General features: G+C 46.2%; 1 protein-coding gene across 1 annotated transcript; it reads left to right on the forward strand.

The window, feature by feature from the left end:
- Window positions 1–2,014: 2,014 nt before the first annotated feature.
- Fetub (fetuin B) lies at window positions 2,015–12,840 on the forward strand. The gene is made up of 7 exons (XM_036204213.1): window positions 2,015–2,236; window positions 2,557–2,667; window positions 4,207–4,294; window positions 5,963–6,126; window positions 6,955–7,053; window positions 11,085–11,168; window positions 12,460–12,840. Exons 1-7 carry the CDS (start codon window positions 2,015–2,017, stop codon window positions 12,838–12,840), a joined length of 1,149 nt encoding a protein of 382 aa, XP_036060106.1.
- The last annotated feature ends 6,913 nt before the right edge of the window (window positions 12,841–19,753 follow it).

The raw sequence follows: 19,753 nt of genomic DNA on the forward strand, positions 1-19,753 counted from the left end.
TTTGGTAAACATCATAAAAAATTTTTTCTCAGTAACAGTAGTAAAAACATGTCAGTGTGTTATATATAGGTTTAGTATGAAATCAAAGTTTTAAGTGAATTTGGATACTTCGGCAGCATTAACAGCCTCCTTTTACTTAGCTCACTAGGGTCAGCCACAGCTCACTACATGTTGGATTGAGGGACATTTCTAGACCTCACTCCCAGTTAAAATTTGTGGTCCCTCTCACCAAGTTCCCATGAAAAAGCTTCACAGACTGGCAACCCTTATTTATGAACACAGACATTCCCAAAATATATTTGTGGATTAGAAGTAAGCACTTTTCAGAAAAGCTCTTGTATATGCTCTAGCAGCTGTGGAGAACTGGGTTTGGAATAGTGTTGACCCCAAAGCTCTGAGTCTTTAAGATACTCTGTGCATGGAGGGCCCACCACATGGGTACTGTCTGCCGCAGCAGTACCCCCATCTGTTTGAGCACAGAAAGCCTGGGCAGGGATGGCGGTGGAGGTAGGGACTCAGGTGTTGCTTATCTTAGGGATTGCGCTCTGAGACAGCCTAATCTGCAGGCTCCCTTCCTGACTCAGGTCTTTGCTTTCATGGTAACTTCTGCTGGGGTGTGTGTGTGTGTGTGTGTGTGTGTGTGTGTAATAGAAACTTTTTTAAAAAGTGGCCTGTGGATGTCGCTTGGCAGTAGAATGTGTGTTTGATATAAGCGAGGCCCTGGGTCTGGCTCTCAGCATCACACAGTGTGTGTGTGTGTGTGTGTGTGTGTGTGTGTGTGTGTGTGTGTATGGTGGTGGACACCTGTACCCCCAGAAACTTGAGGGCCTGAAACAGCAGAGTTGAAGTTCCAAACTGGGGAACTTAGAGAGGCCCTGTATCATACAAAAAATCACTGTGGTGGAGCTCAACGGAAGAGCAATTGCCCAGCATATGCGAGGCCTAGTCCTAGATGAAAAGAAGTTTTGAAAGATACTTGTTTTTGTAGCCTTTAATCCCAGCACTCAGGAGGCAGATGCAGCAGGATTACAAATTCAAGGCCATCTTCAGCTACATAGCAAGTTCAAGGCCCTGTCAAAACAATAAAAATAAATAAATAAATTGCTTTTCATATATCCCTAATAAGTAGAACCTTCCTGGCCTCTAAATGGAAGCTAAAAAGGAGAGGCAGGAAGCATTCAGTTTAATCCCAGCACTCAGGAGGCAGAGGTAGGTACAGATCCCTGTGAGTTCAAGACCAGCCTGGTCTACAAAGCAAGTTCTAAGACAGCCAGAGCTGTCTCCGTGGTCGTCATCATCATCATCATCATCATCATCATCATCATCATCGTTCTCTTCACAGTATCAGGTTTGTGTCTCTTAATGAATTTACTTCTTGGTCCCAAAAGGAAGAATAGGTCTAGCGTGTGAAGGAAAAACTTTTAGAATCTCTTCATCTTTTCCCTCTTAAATACAATTTTGAGATGCAGCACATTTTCCTGACAGATACGGGCCCTAGAAAGGGAAAATTCTGAGTTGTGCTTATTTTCAGTTCCAGCTGGATTAGGACTCTCATCTGGACAGGCAGTGGCAGGTCAGCTGGTAAGACCAAGCCTCTGTGCTCCTGCCCAGGTAACAGTGTGGACATGAGACCATCTTCGGGAAAGGTGGGAAGTGGTGCCAGGCCCCTGTGTTTCAAATAGAGACCTGGACAGAAGCCAGATCTCCAGTGTCTTCATCAAACATTTGCTGTAATTACTGGGAAAAGGTTAGGAAACTTACAACTGTTTACATGCACACAAGAATGCCATGCTCCAGGTCTAAGGTTAGAACATTGACAAACCCTATCCAAAATGTTGACTCGGAAAATGTCGTGTTTGGATCAAGGTGATGTTAGGACATGGTGTTTCAAGTCACATTCAGCCATTGGGATCGCCATTATAAAACTGCTCAAGTCAATCTTGAGGGCCCACAACAGGGCCCATCCTAGCATCCCTACACACCAACCTCATCCTGGACCTTGGTTCTCCACAGAATGGCTCTGCTTCGACTTCTGGTATTCTGCACCCTGGCTGCATGCTGCGTGGCTCACTCTCCTCCCCAGACACCCCTCCCCTCCTTTCAGCTTCCCCGGAGCTGTAACGATTCTGAAGTGCTGGCAGTTGCAGGCTTCGCCCTGCAGAGCATCAACCAAGACCGAAAGGATGGCTACGTGTTGAGCCTCTCCCGAGTGCACGATGCTTGGGACCACTTCCAGGCAAGTGCCAGCCTTTGGGACAGCATTTGGACAGGCTGCCAAGACCAGTCAGGGGATGGCAACTCAGGGCTACTTGACAACAGGTGCTTTCCAGTCTGGAAACACAGTGCTCCGCCATTGTCAGCAGGTGTGCTAGGACACTCTTGCTGTCCCTAGGAACAAGTGCTAAGAGTGAGCCACTCTGTGTCACATCTAGGTTCCAGCAGTGTAGAAGGCTTTGTTGTACACACGTGCTTTGGCTCACTCAGGAAGAGGCTGTTGGTCTAGTTGTCCTGAGATTGTTTCATGTGGGGTGGGGTATTTCTCCAACCCTCCTGTAGGAGGACATGGGATCTGTGTTCTACCTCACACTGGATGTCTTGGAGACTGACTGCCACGTGCTGAGCAAGAAGGCACAGAAGGACTGCAATCCGAGGGCTTTGCACAAGTCTGTAAGTACTGTTGCCAGGTGCCTGCACTCTGCCATCTGTTCGTTTCTTTCTTACTTCCCTGGCAAAGGACCTGTGTGCTTATTCCAGTATGGGAGAGAGAACCAAGTTTACTCGGGAAGGGAGGGTCCTGTGATGTCCTACTGGGGTCTTACTGAGTCAACTTCAAAAGGTCCCCCCAAATTTTTCTACCCTAATATCCTTTGGCAGTCACTGAGCCAATGTTTATGAGAGAGAGAGAGAAGCAGTAATGGAGATGTGGAGATGGAGGGTGGCTTGCTTTCTTTTGCTTTTTTGTTTTAATGAACATTAACATGAGGTTTTCAGATAGGAAAGGGGGTGACTTACAGTGTCAGGATCACCAGGGCTCCTGGGAGATCTTCCTGAAGCATGGAACTAAAGGGTCTCAGAACTCATCCTTTTTCCTTTTTAAAAATAATTATTTTATTCTTCTGTGTGTGTGTGTGTGTGTGTGTGTGTGTGTGTGTGTGTGTGCCACATTCATGCAATGCCCACAGCAACCATAAAATGGTGTAAGAATCCCCCTCCCGGGTTGGGGATTTAGCTCAGTGGTAGAGTGCTGGCCTAGGAAGCGCAAGGCCCTGGGTTCGATCCTCAGCTCAAAAAAAAAAAAAAAAAAAAAATGAAGAACCCCCCTACCCCAGAACTGGAATTTCGGATGGTAGTGAGTCACCTGATATGGGTGATGTGAACCAAACTCTGATTCTCTAGAAAAATAGCAAGTATCTTAATCACTAAGCCATCTTTCCGGCCTTGAGCTCACCCTTTCAAAGATGGCCAAACCAGGGGAGCCAGTTTTGCCCTGCCTCTCAGTGGTTCTGGGATCTCTTCCATGCACTGACACAGACAGCCACAGATGACAAGAGGGAGTCTTTGGTGGTTTGAATAAACTTCTTGACCAAGATCACCTTTCCTTATTATTTGACCAAACATGCCAACCTGCACCTGCTTTTGAAAAACAAATAGTCTGTGTGCCCTCTTGTTATAGTTGGTTTTGTGATATGGGTCACTGACAGAGAAGAGTCATGAGCACACAGGTTAGGAGTTGATTTCTCATGTAATTTCAAACCTCAAGCTCCTGGCCAGGGGATGTTTATTCTGGGCATGATTTCGAGGCCCCGATTTTTCCTGTGCTTGTCTCTCTCTGACCTTGCCACCTCCAACCTGTGGCTTCCTGGTCCCCATGCTCACTGGCATCAGGCTATCAAAAGACAAAGGATAGAGAAAGACAATGTGCTGATGTGGCCTTGGAGCGTGGCAACGGAAACTGTTTCTGCTCTGTCCCTACAGTTAGAATTTGGTGATCAGAGCAGGTGGCCGTGTCTCAGGAGTAGGTTAAACAGTGTGATGATAAACAGTACTTCTTCCCACCCCCAAACCACAGAACTTGATTTCTTGTTACATTAAAATTCCACTTGTGGGGGATGAGGGGTGGGGTAGGAAGTAGGGGTGTTAACCTCATCTCACGGGTCTCCGCATCACGCCATCACGCATCAACCAAAGTGTATTTGGTTTTTCTAGGTTTATGGTCAATGCAAAGCACTATTTCACATTAACAAGCCAAGAAGAGTTCTCTATTTACTTGCTTATAACTGTACTCTTCGCCCAGGTAAGAGTCAAGAGGCCTTTGTGCATTTTGATAAAAGACAGAAAAAAAAACGTTTAACTAAGCCTTTGCCAAGTTGGCACGCAGCTTCTCCTCCTTTGCTCTGTACTCCCACAGCACCCACTGCTCAGAACCCCAGCACTGCCTCCCTGCTGACATTCATACATACTCCTCCTCTCCAGGGAACTCTCCCTAAACCACTATCAAGAGCCACAGTGCCAACCTGCTTCAAATCCTAAATCCTCAATCTCCTGTGAGTGGCACAATGCCAGCAGCTGGTCCCAGGTTCCTTTTTGTCTACACCACTGTCCCCCTGCCCCCCTTCCAACTGCTGTGTCTGAACACACCTCACACGTTCCCACCTCTCCTTGCACTGGGTATGCCCTTGCTGACCTCTGTCCCGGAACTCAAACCCCTTCCTTAAGGAAGGTCCCCAGTGCTGCTTTCTTGGTGCTCTCTACTCAAGAAAGGAATGTTGCTTTCACTGTGGACATTTTTCCCACTTTGGCTAAAACACTCAAAGGACAGAACATGCAGGACCTTGATTATAGTCGTGTATCATCTGTCATATGGGGTGCTCATCCCTCTCCCCCAGTTCATATGAAGTTCATATGAAGTTTCAGAAGTTATTACTGTTACTGAATAGCAGGCAAGAATAAGGCCAGAATGAATAGACAGTTGAAATAAGTGGGTACATTCCTTCTGGATCCCTCTTTGTACAAGAGAAGGTCACTGAAGTGCAGGAGTCCCTTGCATGGGAAGGCGGGAAATGTCTACATAACAGACTATGGGCATGCACCCTCCCCGTGAATCTTGTTGAGTGCAGATGCTGATCCATTGGTCTGTCAGGGCCTGAGGCCTGAGTTTCTAACAAGCTCCAGGTGGCCATGCTGCTGCTGCTGCTGCTTCCTTGGGGTAAGGAAGCCCCGGAGCAAACGCTGTACAAGCCACTGATGTGTCCACTGTTTGGGCATTGAAATACAATATAGTCATCTACAAAGTTCACACCTAAGAACTGTGTAATTGAGTTCCAAAAAAATTTTTTTCATAATGTTTTAATTATGTTTACAATTTCTTGTTGGGCCACGTTCATGGTTCTCTCTGACTCTGTATAACCCACAGACTGTTGGTGGGGCATGCCCTGTGTGCTTCTGATCAAAATTCCTATAGCAAAGAAGTCCATTAGAGGGGAAGACTATCTCACTTGGATTTCTTTTTGATTACAAAAGTAATAGTGCTGAGACTGGACATTAGCTGCAGTGGTAGAGTGCCCAGTGCACAGGAAGCCCTGCTTAGATCCCAGTGCCATAGACGCCAAGCACGAGGGTACACGTCTGCAAGCCTAGCCCCTGGCAGAAGATCGGGAGGCAAAGGCCCCTTTGATTGCACAGGCCAGCCTGGAATACATGAAACCTTGTCTCAAAAAGGAAGGGAAGAAGGGAGGAAGGGAGGGAGGGAGGGAAGGAGGGAGGGAAAGATAAAGAAAAAGTACTACCACTGTTAACTATCATACTGCCAACAACTAAATGCTTTCTCAGGAAAACGTCTTTCTCACTGCAACCTTGCCAACACTGGGTATTATCATTTTAGTTCAGTCTTTATAAACTGTGGTATAGTTGTATGATTATGACTGATTAGGATTGAAAATTAATAAACTCTTCTCATCAATAGTTTCTCAAAGAAAGATTCATTTCATGTGCCCTGACTGCCCGGGCCCTGTTGACTTGTCGGACCCCAGAGTTCTAGAAGCTGCCACGGAGTCGCTTGCCAAGTTCAACAGCGAGAGTCCCTCAAAGCAGTACTCACTCGTCAAAGTCATCAGGGCTACTAGCCAGGTAAAACTACAATGGCCGGGCTAGCTACGCAGACTGTAGCTGCAGGTCTTCAGTTGGAAGGAGGCTACGTAGGCATTCTGTCTGCTTAGGACCTGAGATCCTTTCTCTACAGACCCATTGCTAGTAGATCTGCTGCACATTCCTTCAGTTCACAGCTTCTGGCTTTCCTTGAGATTTGCATAAGTGTCAGGTGACTTGATTTTATTTCTCCAACCTTAAAGCCAGAAGGACAGATTCATAGTCTCCTGTGGGTTCGTGGGGGACACTGTTTCCTGACTGGTTATGGACCATTAAATGAGGCAACTTTTGCTTCATGAAGGCCACGGGTAGGTGTTGAGTTTTATGAGTTATGGACTAGGAGGCTATTTTTATTTCAACTGTGTTGATATCTCTCTTATATAAATAAACATGGCCGGGCGGTGGTGGCGCATGCCTGTAATCCCAGCACTCGGGAGGCAGAGGCAGGTGGATCTCTGTGAGTTCAAGACCAGCCTGGTCTACAGAGCTAGTCCAGGAAAGGCTCCAAAGCTACAGAGAAACCCTGTCTCGAAAAAAACTAACTAACTAAATTAATTAATTAATTAAAATCTTCATAAGGAAAAATAAGCTAACTAAGAGAAAATGTTTATGGTGCCCTTCACATCCTTAACAGGCAAAGGCACTGATTTATGTTTTCTAAATAGCAGAATTACTAACATGGTATGGTGCCCATGGGGACTTTTAGGAGTGGTGAGTTTGTGTGTTGACAGTTCTAGACAAGGAAGGTTGCCAATCCTGAGTTTTCCCTGGGGTAAGATTTTTAATGTCTCAACTCTTATTTCATGACAGTGGGTGAATGGCCCTTCTTACTTTGTGGATTATTTGATCAAAGAGTCATCATGTACCAAATCCGAGGCCAGCTGTTCCCTCCAGTCCTCTGACTCTGAGGTGAGTGCCCCGGCTGTCTATATAATCTGTATGTGTTCTCAGATCACCAGTATTTGTTGTGCACAAATTACACTGGGGATATCACAGAGCACAGGGTGCTTCGCATCCCTTGATAGTTAGAAATTGGACGGGTCTCCACTCGGTGATGGGATTTATTTGAATTTAAGAGTGATTTTCATTATCAATGTAGCAAAAAGAACATGGGATACAGCATGGTGTTCCATTCTTTGGACCACTCTTCACAAAAGAAAGGCTAAGTAAAATAAGAGAAGAGCTTCCCCAAAACTCTCAGAAATATACTGGGAATGTCAATCAGCATGGTGTGTTGGAGCACAATTCCACAAAGCTCACTAAAAATACTTTCATGTATTTATTTATAGTAAGAGCTCTATTGAGATACAGTTCATACACAATAAGATTTATCCTTGTAAGTCAGATAATTCCATTTTTGTAATATGCCACCATAACCACTTCATAATCTTTAAATATTTTTATTAACTCTCAAAAGAAACCCCCATTGCTGTCCTCTGAAGCCCCTGAAAACGGTGAACCCGATTCCTGTCTCAATAGCTTTATTCATTTAGAGAGTCTGTACAAACGGAATCAGGCAGCATGCAGAGAGGGGGCCAGGGAGAGCTATTTATTTTAAAGAGAAACTGAAACAATTGACTCCATCAGACCAGCCAGTGAGTGGTGACGCTGAAGTGCAGACACCATGATCCCCTCCACTCCAGTACCACACCCAGGAGTGCACACGCTCTGATAATTCAGAGAATTCTAGCTACCGTGGAGGAGCCAGCTGTTCTTGCCACAAGCATCTGCAGTTTCTCTGGAAGGTTCTCTTAGAGCCTCTGAGCCACAGTGGTGAAGAGCAAAAGGGAAGGCTGGGGTATCATGTTACATTAATGACTCTCCCGCCTTGAAGAATTTCTGGTCTTTTCTTCATGTGACCTGGAAAGGGATGTAGAGTAATATTCAGACAACCAGTTCAGATGTATTTTGGTAAATCTTATGTGTACTTAAGAGTTCTTCTTTGGAATTTGAGGCAGCATTTTAGTACAATAGTTAACTTTTCATTGAAAATGTACATACACTATGACCTTAAAATAATTCTTCTAGGGTGTCTTGGCTATTTTGTTATTGCTATGGTAAGACACCATGACCAAGGAAATGTATAGAAGATAGAGTTTATTTGAGGCTTATAGCTTCAGAGGGTTAGAGTCCATGGCCATCATGGTGAGGACCATGGTAAAAAACAGGTAGGCATTGTGGTAGAGCAGTAGCTGAGAGCTTACATCTTGATCCACAAGTAGAAGGCAGAGAGGACTAACTGGAAATGGTGTAGGTTTTTGAAACCCAAAGCCTACCCCCCAGTGATACACCTCCTCCAACAAGTCCACACCCCCTAATTCTTTCCAAACAGTTCCACCAACTGGGGACCAAGAATTCAAATATATGAGCCTATAGGAGACATTTTCATTCAAACCAGCACGTAAGGATTTACTCTAAGGAAGAAACTAGGGATATGTGATGGCTGGGTCTGGTAGTGCATGCCTTTAGTCCCAACACTCGGGAGGCAGAGGCAGGAGGATTTCTGAGTTCAAGCCCAGCCTGGTCTACAGAGTGAGATATATGAAAAGATAGTTTCAATATTTTTTAAAAATTAGATCAAGGGGCTAGAAAGATGGCTCAGACGTTAAGAGCACTGGCTGTTCTTCCAGAAGCCCTGAGTTCAATTCTCAGCAACAACATGGTGGCTCACAACCATCTATAATGAGATCTGGTGCCCTCTTCTGGCATTCAGGCAAATATGCAGGCAGAACACTGTGTACATAATAAGTAAATAAATAAATAAATTTTTTTAAAAAATTAGATCAAATCTAGTTGTCTGACAAGAGTCTCTACTAAATACAGAGGAATACTAGGCAGCCACAGCCATTATAAAGGTAATCATAGAAACAAGGACAACAACCAGGAAAAACACAGGAGACTATGCAATGTCACACAAATTTTTTTGCAATATATTGTCAGTGGCAAAATAGTTATAAAATATCATATGCAATATGGTCTTAGTGCTTAAAAGAAAAATATACATGCATAGAAAAAAGAATAGAAGAAAAGGATCAAAGGACTGCAGGTAATGAGAACCATTCATGGAGTTACAGGTCAGGTTTCTCTCTTTTCATTTATGTAGTTCTAAATAATGATTCATTATTTTCATAAGTTTTAAAAAGTAATTTCATTTTCAGATAGACAGAAGGTGAAGGAGCTGAGAGTGTTGTTGCCTGAGAAGACAAAACTTCATTCAGAACACATTAAGGGCTGTTGTAGGGAGGAAACCACCAACCTTCCTCATTGATCCAAGGGCAGACCCAGGGTCAGGCAGTGGACAGTGTGCAAGGGCAGACCCAGGCCAGGCAGTGGACAGTGTGCAAGGGCAGACCCAGGCCAGGCAGTGGACAGTGTGCAAGGGCAGACCCAGGCCAGGCAGTGGACAGTGTGCAAGGGCAGACCCAGGCCAGGCAGTGGACAGTGTGCAAGGGCAGACCCAGGCCAGGCAGTGGGCAGTGTGCAAGGGCAGACCCAGGCCAGGCAGTGAACAGTGTGTAATGGCAGACCCAGGCCAGGCAGTGGACAGTGTGCAAGGGAAGACCCAGGCCAGGCAGTGAACAGTGTGTAATGGCAGACCCAGGCCAGGCAGTGGACAGTATGCAAGGGCAGACCCAGGCCAGGCAGTGGACAGTGTGCAAGGGCAGACCCAGGCCAGGCAGTGGACAATGTGCAAGGGCAGACCCCGGGCCAGGCAGTGGACAGTGTGCAAGGGCAGACCCAGGCCAGGCAGTGGACAGTGTGCAAGGGCAGACCCAGGCCAGGCAGTGGACAGTGTGCAAGGGCAGACCCAGGCCAGGCAGTGGGCAGTGTGCAAGGGCAGACCCAGGCCAGGCAGTGAACAGTGTATAATGGCAGACCCAGGCCAGGCAGTGGACAGTGTGCAAGGGAAGACCCAGGCCAGGCAGTGAACAGTGTGTAATGGCAGACCCAGGCCAGGCAGTGGACAGTATGCAAGGGCAGACCCAGGCCAGGCAGTGGACAGTGTGCAAGGGCAGACCCAGGCCAGGCAGTGGACAATGTGCAAGGGCAGACCCCGGGCCAGGCAGTGGACAGTGTGCAAGGGAAGACCCAGGCCAGGCAGTGGACAGTGTGCAAGGGCAGACCCAGGCCAGGCAGTGAACAGTGTGTAATGGCAGACCCAGGCCAGGCAGTGAACAGTGTGTAATGGCAGACCCAGGCCAGGCAGTGGACAGTGTGCAAGGGAAGACCCAGGCCAGGCAGTGAACAGTGTGTAATGGCAGACCCAGGCCAGGCAGTGGACAGTGTGCAAGGGAAGACCCAGGCCAGGCAGTGAACAGTATGTAATGGCAGACCCAGGCCAGGCAGTGGATAGTGTGCAAGGGCAGACTCAGGACCAGGCAGTGAACAGTGTGCAAGGGCAGACCCAGGCCAGGCAGTGGATAGTGTGCAAGGGCAGACCCAGGCCAGGCAGTGAACAGTGTGTAATGGCAGACCCAGGCCAGGCAGTGGATAGTGTGTAAGGGCAGACCCAGGTCAGGCAGTGAACAGTGTGTAAGGGCAGACTCAGGACCAGGTGGTGGGCAGTGTGTAAGGGCAGACCCAGGGTCAGGCAGTGAGCAGTGTGTAAGGGCAGACCCAGGGTCAGGCAGTGAACAGTGTGTAAGGGCAGACTCAGGACCAGGTGGTGGGCAGTGTTTAAGGGCAGACCCAGGGCCAGGCGGTGAGCAGCGTGTAAGGGCAGACCCAGGCCAGGCGGTGGGCAGTGCAAAGACACAGGAGAAACTTCCTGAAATTGTTACCATTGCCAGAAGCAAGCTGGACTTGGTTGTTTTTAGATAATTCAGAGGGAACTGGCGTGGAGCAGAAAAGCGTGGTGCACCTGTGTATCTACACAAGCAGAAAGCCAGGGCTCTGCTTACCAGTAACTTAAAACTCACATGACATCTTTCTTCCTTTAGCCTGTCGGTCTTTGCCACGGTTCCCTGATGCAAGGACCCTTAGAAAAGTCTGTGTCTGTGACGTGTGAGTTTTTCGAATCTCAGGTATCTATGTTTTTTTGTTTTTTTTTTTTTAATGTTATCACTATTGTGTGTTTTCACAATGTAAGTGTATGAGCACGTGTGCCGTGGTACACACATGGTGTCAGAGGGCAACATGATGCAGCTTGTTCTCCCCTTCACCTTTACGTGGGTTCTGGGGGCTCGAACTCAGGCCACTGGGCTTGCAGGAGCATGGCTTTCCCCAGTGAGCCCTATCACCCTAACCCCAGTGTTTTTCAATGGAATCAGATGATCCATCTCTAGGTGCCTATGCCCCACCCCCTTTTGGTTTTCCCAAGATCCAGGGTCAGTTTACTTAGGCTATCTAAGCCCACACCTACGGGAGAGAAAGTTACCCTACTCTTTAGTCACAGTGTGGCCCTGTAGGATATGGGAGAACTCAGGAACAGTGAATCACAAACATGCACAGCTTAAGCCTTCAAGGTGCGAAATTCAGTTATCTCAGAGAGGCCTCTCTCTTCTCAGGGAGACTCACTTCTGTGAAAACGTCCAATCCCTCTCCACAATACTAAGTACTTCTTATGAGGTAGCCTGTTCCATCAGACAGGCTGCTTGGGTTTCCCCCCTGCTCTCTGCCCCTGTGAGCTGTGTGGCCACTGGCACCTACCCTCCATCATCTGACTGTTCTGGTCCCTAAGATGGACCAGTGAGAGAATTTGGATGGAGGGAACCAACCATACCCAGCCTGGCATAAAACACACAGTAAAAGGGGGCACCTGCTGCCGCTCCCTGGAGCAGAGGCAACTCCTGGGGACTCCGGGTCCCTCCTTAAGCCCCTCGGGACCACTGCTCTGAAAAGGAAGACCTGCTGACCAGCTTCTGCAGGCCTTGGTTCCACTTGACCCAACTACCTGTTTTGTTATGAATCTTTGATACAGGAGGCCCATTTCTGTAATGGTTCTCAACCTGTGGTTTGCAAGCCCCAGGGGAGGTGAAGGACCCTTTCACAGGGTTGGTCTAAGACCATCAGCAAACACAGGTGTTTTTGCAGTACAATTCATAACTGTAGCAAAATTACAGTTATGAAGTAGCTACAAAAGTCATTTTATGATTGGGGGTCACCACAACATGAGGAACTGTAGTGCTAAGGCATGGTAGCATTAGGAAGGCTGAGAACCGAGGCTGTGGCTGGTTTCTGTAAGCATCCTGTAAGCCTGTAAGGCTTATCCAACACCATGTTACAAATACGCAGTCACAAAACTGCTTTGCCTGGTGCTGGATGTGGCAGGGCATTCCCTGTAGAATTGTGCATTTGGAAACATTGTTATTTCAGGCTCAGGTCCCTGGAAGTGAGAATACTGCTGTTACCCAGGAGTCCAAGAAACAGCCCTCCATGGAGGACGAGGCCGCTCAGAAGAACAAAGCTTCCGTCAACTCTCCCTCCGTAACTGCGCCAAAGGGATCTGTCCAGCACCTCCCTGACCTGGATGCTGGGAAGCCGGAAGCCTCCAAGGAAAAGAGTCCTGAGGAAGCCTTCCCTGTGCAGCTCGATCTAACCACGGATCCCCAGGGGGAGAAGCTGGATGTTTCCTTCCTCTACCTGGGGCCTGAGGAAAAGAAGCTGGTGGTTTTTCCTTTCCCTGGGAAGGAAAGTCGCTCCCCTGAGTGCCCAGGGCCCGCAGGGGAGACCAACCCTCTGATCCTCCCGCCCTGAGAATCACAAACAGGGCTCCTCATAGTGGTGTGCACGAGATGAGAGGTGGTGGGAATGGCAAGGGGACAGATGATCAAATGTAGAAAGGCTAATAAAATGCATCCTTTTATTGCTGCTTGATCTCAGTGTGTTGACTGGAAATGGAAAGGACAGGAAATCCCCACTCTGGGCCACACTGTCGGGTGCTGTATGCTGGGTGGTATCCCGTCCAAACTGCTCAGACTCCACCTACCTTTTCACTTCTCTCTCTCTCTTTCCTTTTAATCTTTTTAAACATCTTTACTCATGCAGACTTGACGTGATACACATAAGCCAGAATAGCTATAACTTCACTAGGTGATTCAATCTAATGGGTCTGTTGTAATATAAAACACGACCTACTGTTTTCCCAAAAGCTCTTTGTATAGCTTGTGACTACGATTTCAGTCTCTGGTAACTTTTCGTCTGTTTTGTTGTGTTGTTGTTATTTGTTTGTTTTTCTAAATGATAAAGGACAATGTTGTTAGACGAGGTTCTATCAATACCCTCCAGCTTTGTTTTAAAAAAATATTTTAAAATATTTTCATAGAGTCTCTTTTTTAAAAAAATATATATATTTATTTATTACGTATACAGAAGAGGGCACCAGATCGCTTTACAGATGGTTGTGAGCCACCATGTGGGTGCTGGGAATTGAACTCAGGACCTCTGGAAGAACAGCCCATGCTCTTAACTGCTGAGCCACCTCTCCAGCCCCCATAGAGTCTCTTTTAATCATATTTCTTTCATTCCTGAATTCCTCCCAACTTCATGCTCCTTCTGGCTCTTGAAAAGGGGGAGGGGAGACACAGACACACACAAAGCTAATCTTCCCCTCTGAGGCTCAAAACAAGCAAAAAGAACAAAGGAAACCACAGAGTCCACTTTGCGTGACTTAACTCCTCCTGAGCATGAGGTCTGCCCTAGAGGGTGGTTGACATACCCAGCATCACTCCATTGAAGAAAATGAATTTCCCATCTCTACGCAGTCATCATCAACTGCAGAGAGCTTCTCGGTTAAGGGTGCCCACGTCCCCTTCTCCATGCTAGAATTGTATTTGGCTTGAGCTTCTGCAGGCCTTCTGAATGCTGTCACAGCCTCTGTGAGATCCTACCTGCATCCGCCCCATTGAATCTGGAAAACGCTGTTTCCTCCGAGTCCTCCCTCCACCACCTCTGGCTCTTATCTCTCCACCTCCTCTTCCACATAGATCCCCAAGCCTTAAGTTTGATGATGTCATCCTAGCAAGGCCTTGGTCTTAGGGTTTCTATTGCTGTGAAGAGCAAGCCGGAGCATGGTAACTCTTACAAAGGAGAACGTTTAATTGAGGTGGCAGCTTACGGTTTCAGAGACTTATTCCATTATCGTCAGGACAGGAATCACGGTGGCGTGCAGGCAGACATGTTGCTGGAGAAGGAGCTGAGGATTCTGCATCTTGATCTAAAGACAATAGGAAGTGAATTAAGATACTGGACGTGGCCTGAGCATACAGGAGACCTCAAAGCCCACCTCCACAATTATATGTTTCCTCCAGCAAGGCCACACCTACTCCAACAAGGCCACACCTCCTAATAGTGCCAATCCCTTTGGGTACCATTTCCTTTCAAACCACTACAGGCACAGGCTTAGTGCTACACGAAGTTTCTCACTTTCTGCACATTGTTAATTTGTGGGTCTCTGTGTCAACTACCATCTAGTGCTAAAATAAATTTCTCTGATGAAGGCTGAACAATACTCCAATCTGTGGGGATAATGATGTGTAGCTGAAAGTTTTCCTGTGTCCCACCTGGTCTGCAGCCATTCAGACCCAAATAAACACACAGAGGCTTATATTACAAATTCCATGGCCATGGCCTATGGCTTAAGCTTCTTGCTAGCTAGCTCTTATATCTTAAATTAACCCATTTCTATTAATCTATAAATTGCCATATGGCCATGGCTTGCCGGTCTGCTGGCATGTTGTTCCTTTGGTGGCAGCTGGCGTCTCCTGACTCAGTCTTCCTCTTCCTAGCATTCTCTTCTTCTGCTGGCCTTGCCTATACTTCCTGTCTGGCTACTGGCCAATCAGCATTTTATTAAACCAGTGTACAAAAGCATTATCCAACAGCAGTAATGTGTCATTTGGAGTTATTTTATTGCTATGTTTATTAAGCAATAAAACAATAGTAATCATTCTCCCCTAGAGCAGATGACCGATCCACTGAGGTTCTTGAACTTATTAATATGTTGGGTATGGGTTTGTTCCGTCTTGTAGAGCAGGACTTGGATCCACCCAAGGAGTAGGTGGTTGCTCCCATCAACACCTGTACCATTATTGCACCAGCGGGTATATCTTGCAGACAAGTTGCTATTTTAGGTCACAGGGTTTGTAGCTGTGAGAGGTTGATGATTACTTTTCTTCTCTAGTAGTGTGCAGGGTACCTTCTAGCACCATGAATGTTAGTCATTAGGAGTAAAGCTTCTAGTTGAGGACCAGCTCAACTTCTCCATGTTTGATAACATAAATATTTACTGTTTTGTTTCTTAGTTCATTTAATTATTTCTTAACATTTCTCTTAAAGCAATTATTTTGATCTTTTTGTCAAGAAGCTCACAGTTCTACTTTTTTTGTGTGTGGTAGATTTCTAGTACTTTCTCTCTGAATGAAAAATAAATAAAAAGGAAAGGAAACTCCATGACTGCTCCTAAGTATGGTGGAGGAGAAGGCTTATTATAGATAAATGGGAGAGCATAGTCAGAGGCAGTGATATCTGGGACAGTCCAGAGTGGACATGACCAGACTGATTTGGGCCATATGGGAGATGGGGAGAGGAAATCAGGTGCATAGCCAGAAGGTCAAAGGTCCAAAAGGGGGGCAGGTAACCAAAATGTCTGGATTATATAGGGAAGAGCCTCTAGGGGAAGAGCAGCCCAGCCCCTGGAGATGAAGAGTTCAGGGTAGAGGGCAGGGTACATCAGCAGGTAGGGACTGAGGGATGCTGGGAGAACTTGGTGGCCAGGTCCAGTTTTGATATGTTAAATAGGCACCTCAGCCATTTGTCCCAGGTTTGAAACTTAACACTTCCTATGACTGTATTTGAACAATATGGCATTTGTTAGTGCCTGGGTGTCTGAAGAACTGTGGACTTGTCAGAGTCATTGTAGTCATAATGTCTATAGTTTCTTGGCAGGCCACCTGATTTGGCTAACAAATGGACTTTCTTCTAGAGTTGTTGGACAGTTAGCCTTGTACTTGAGTGTGATGGTCAGTCTGGTTTCCTTTACTCCTGTGGTAGAATTTCCACAAATGAATAACTTTCAAACTGATGTTTAGAAACATGGGTGGTCCCCAACCAGCCACATCACAGCAAGTCCCACCTCATCACAGATGGGAACCTTGTGAGTTCTGTATCATGGACTCACCCTACCCTACCTTTCTGGTTTTGACCTCTCACTTACCATGTTAGCCAATGTATATGCTCAGCCTTATGATGAAATATGTGCACCAATAAACACATCTCCCTATCCCCCTCTTTGCCTCCTTATACTTAAAGAACAAAGTTTGAGTTGCCTGAACTATTTCCAACCCTCAGCCTCTTTTTAACAACTTTGAAAGTCTGGGGTCTTGACAGTGGGACCCCTCACTGAGACAGGGACACAAGGAAGAGAACTCTCTCTCTCTCTCTCTCTCTCTCTCTCTCTCTCTCTCTCTCTCTCTCTCTCTCTCTCTCACACACACACACACACACACATCTCTAAGTCTCTGCCTACTCTCCTGCCTGTCTCTTTGTGTGTGTGTGTGTGTGTGTGTGTGTGTGTGTGTGTGTGAATTCTATGCCATCCATTGGGAACACCATACACACCACTCTCCATTGTTATATAAACCCTCAGAACAAACACTGATGGAACTGAGGGGCCCATCATGACATTCAACTGGGGTCTTCCTTTCACTGTATTTAAAAAAATCATGCAACCAATTTCCTCTTAATTGGAAACACATATGCACACATGCATGCAAAAATCAGTCAGGGTCTGACAAGACGCAGAATCATACTCAACCCAACTAAAATGGCATCAGGGGGCGTCTGTAATAAATCCTTTTAGGCTGGGGAAGGGAAGGACAAAATACGTTGAGGTACTGGAAGAATAGCCACAACAGGAGGCCCTTTCGCACCCCAGGCCAAGAAAGCAGGAAGAGAAGTGTCAGGTTACCCAAGCCCCGTGTGAGCTGAGCATGGAGCAGGGGCTGCCTGGCAGGAGCATCCTTGGTGATGGGATAGAGACCCTGAGACTCATCAACTGGCTAAACACGCTACCTTCTTCCTCCTTCCTGCCAATCTTCTCTATACCTCAGCTCTTTGAACTCAATAGTAAACCAGCCAGCAGGGAAGCCAGCATTCACTCATCCCTGGGAATCCTGGGACATAGGGTCAGACAGAGAAAATCTAACAGGTAGACCTGGGGACAAACACAGAAAGACCATCACCAGCCCCAGCAGAGGATTTTCCCAAGGGTACAAGCCACACACACACTGAAAGAATAGTAGGGAAGGGCCTGGGATTTTGTGACTCCCTCCATGACCTCCTTCTTTTCTTGAATAAGTTCTTAAAGAAGTGGGCTGCTCCCATGCTCACCACTCCCCTTATCCACCATTCTTTCTTTTCCACAATCTACTAATTGGATGCTAAGAACATCCTTAGGCTAAAGTCAAAACAGAATATTTGTTTACATTTAATTACACCCTTTTGTTGCCGAAAGGGCGGCTTGTCTACTCTTTAAGCTTCCTCAAGCAGACATCGTCTCACATCCCTGTGCCTCTTGCCTTGCTGACAACACCCTCTGAGACCCAAAATCAAGTTCCTCTTCTCTGGCTCACCTCTTAGATGCAGTTTATCTAGTTTTCAGTTCTTGATCTTTTTTTCTTAGTCTGCAAATTCTGTGTGAGCAAGCCAACCAGTATCAGCCTTGTCAAATAATCAGTGATTTGCAGATTGCTCATACTGATGGCCATGGGCATTTCTAGTTTTGTGGTATTCCGGTTATTGCTGAGCTGGTGAGATGGTTCAGTGGGGAAAGGTGATTGCTACCAAGCTTGATGATTTGAGTTCGATCTCCAAGACCCACAAGGTAGCAAGAGAGAGCCAACCGCTGAAAGTTATTCTGGGATCTCACTGCTAGTCCTGTGATTCTGAGTGTTGGGTCTTCAAAGGCCAATGGTAGTGATTCTAAAAGTTCAGTCTTGAATATTGTCCTAAATGTTCCTTATACTTCTAGAATCAGCCTTGGCCTTTGGTGAACAATGTCATTTTCAACACATTAGTAATAACAAGCGTCACCGATAATGCATCGGTGTTGTATTAAGGACAGAAATTGAAGCACTTCCCCTTGGTGTCATTTAACTGAGAATGAGCCCATATTTGAACCATCTACTCTGTTTTCCCTGCATCTGTGGTATGAGTCTGAATCTGTGCCTGCCTGAAGGCTCTTTTATCAATCTGTCTGTCTCCATCTTTCTGTGTGTCCCCAACAAAGAGCTTCTGTTTTGTATTTATTGAAGAGCACTCATGGGAAAGGAATGAGGAGCACTTGACAGAAATCTTTAACAGAATTTTACAAGGAATGAAGCCACTGACTCCGACTGATCCAACTCACCCAGCCAACAAACATTGTTATAAACATCATCGTTTCTCAAGCAATATCCACACATTACATCCAATATTTATGGTGGATTATAAAATGCTGTTTCCAACCTACAAAGACACATGCATTATTCATGGGTAAGGGGCATGGAAGTGTATATATGTTAAGATTACAGCTATACATTAGTGTAGGTTATAAAAGTTGATTTCAGCCAGGCAGTGGTGGCACACACCTTTAATCCCAACATTTGACCTCTGAGTTAGAGGCCAGCTGGTCTACAGAGTGAGTTCCAGGACAGCCAGGGCTACACAGAGAAACCTTATCTCGAAAAACAAAATAAATAAATAAAAAACAAATAAAAAGTTGATTTCATGGGAAATCCAAGGCAAATAAGTTTGATGGTCACACTGTTCTCTTAAAAGCACATTAAATAAACAGGCTGAGTTCACAGTAGGGATAGCAGTTCTTAGGTCTTAAGTGACCTCAGAGTTTAACTCTGACTGTGAGGCCCAGCAAGAGTTCCAGTGTCTTACTTAGCATGAAGAGATATTTTCATAATATTGTATCACCACCTATGGACTCCATAGATGTGTCTATGTCTTACTTCTGTGTCTTCAGTTCAGTATAGAGGCCCAGTCTTTCTCAGTCTTGGAATTATCTGGAAATTTGAAAACTGCCAGCACCCAGATCCACCACTACATACACTAATTCTGACTAAAGGGATTCTGACACATGCGCTGATATTTTTCCTTTTGCTGGATACGAACCCAGGATTTTGCGCATGCTCCGCAAGAATCTACCATCTAGTAGCATCTCCAGCCCCAAACCGGGGCTTTTCTTAAAGTTCCTTGAGTGTGCCTGACAGAAAGGCAAGGTGAGTCACCGCTGCTGCAGATCCTCACTGGAGAGAGCGTTCAGGAGGAGGTGACATGCTGTAGAGACACTGTGTGTAACAGCAAGAAAGAAATCTAGGCAGCTTCTCTTGCGTTCTTTCTGAAGCTGCAGCCTCTGCAAGGATGGAGGTTCCACACTTTGGAGGGGTCGAGTCAGGGCTGCTATGTTCATCCCTGCTCCCTGTGCTGAGCCCTTCCCCAAATGGGACAGTCACCTAATTTCTCAGACTGGGCTGGCACAGGAGTGCCCTTGGTTATAACACAAACACTAGTTATAGTGAGTGGCATCAGTAATTTGGCACCTACTCTGTGCACTGACTGACTTACACATTGTTTCTTAGTCATTGCAGGATATTGCCAAGAACTACCAGCTCACATTTTA

Source organism: Onychomys torridus, chromosome 12 (genome assembly GCF_903995425.1).
Source record: "Onychomys torridus chromosome 12, mOncTor1.1, whole genome shotgun sequence".
NCBI lineage: Eukaryota > Metazoa > Chordata > Mammalia > Rodentia > Cricetidae > Onychomys > Onychomys torridus.

Excerpts from the sequence above, each read along its gene's own strand:
- Fetub (XM_036204213.1), top strand. The coding sequence starts at position 2,015 with ATGGCTCTGCTTCGACTTCTGGTATTCTGCACCCTGGCTGCATGCTGC. Across the intron at positions 2,668-4,206 it reads CGAGGGCTTTGCACAAGTCT|GTTTATGGTCAATGCAAAGC; the intron begins GTAAGTACTGTT and ends TGGTTTTTCTAG. Across the intron at positions 7,054-11,084 it reads TCCAGTCCTCTGACTCTGAG|CCTGTCGGTCTTTGCCACGG; the intron begins GTGAGTGCCCCG and ends TTCTTCCTTTAG.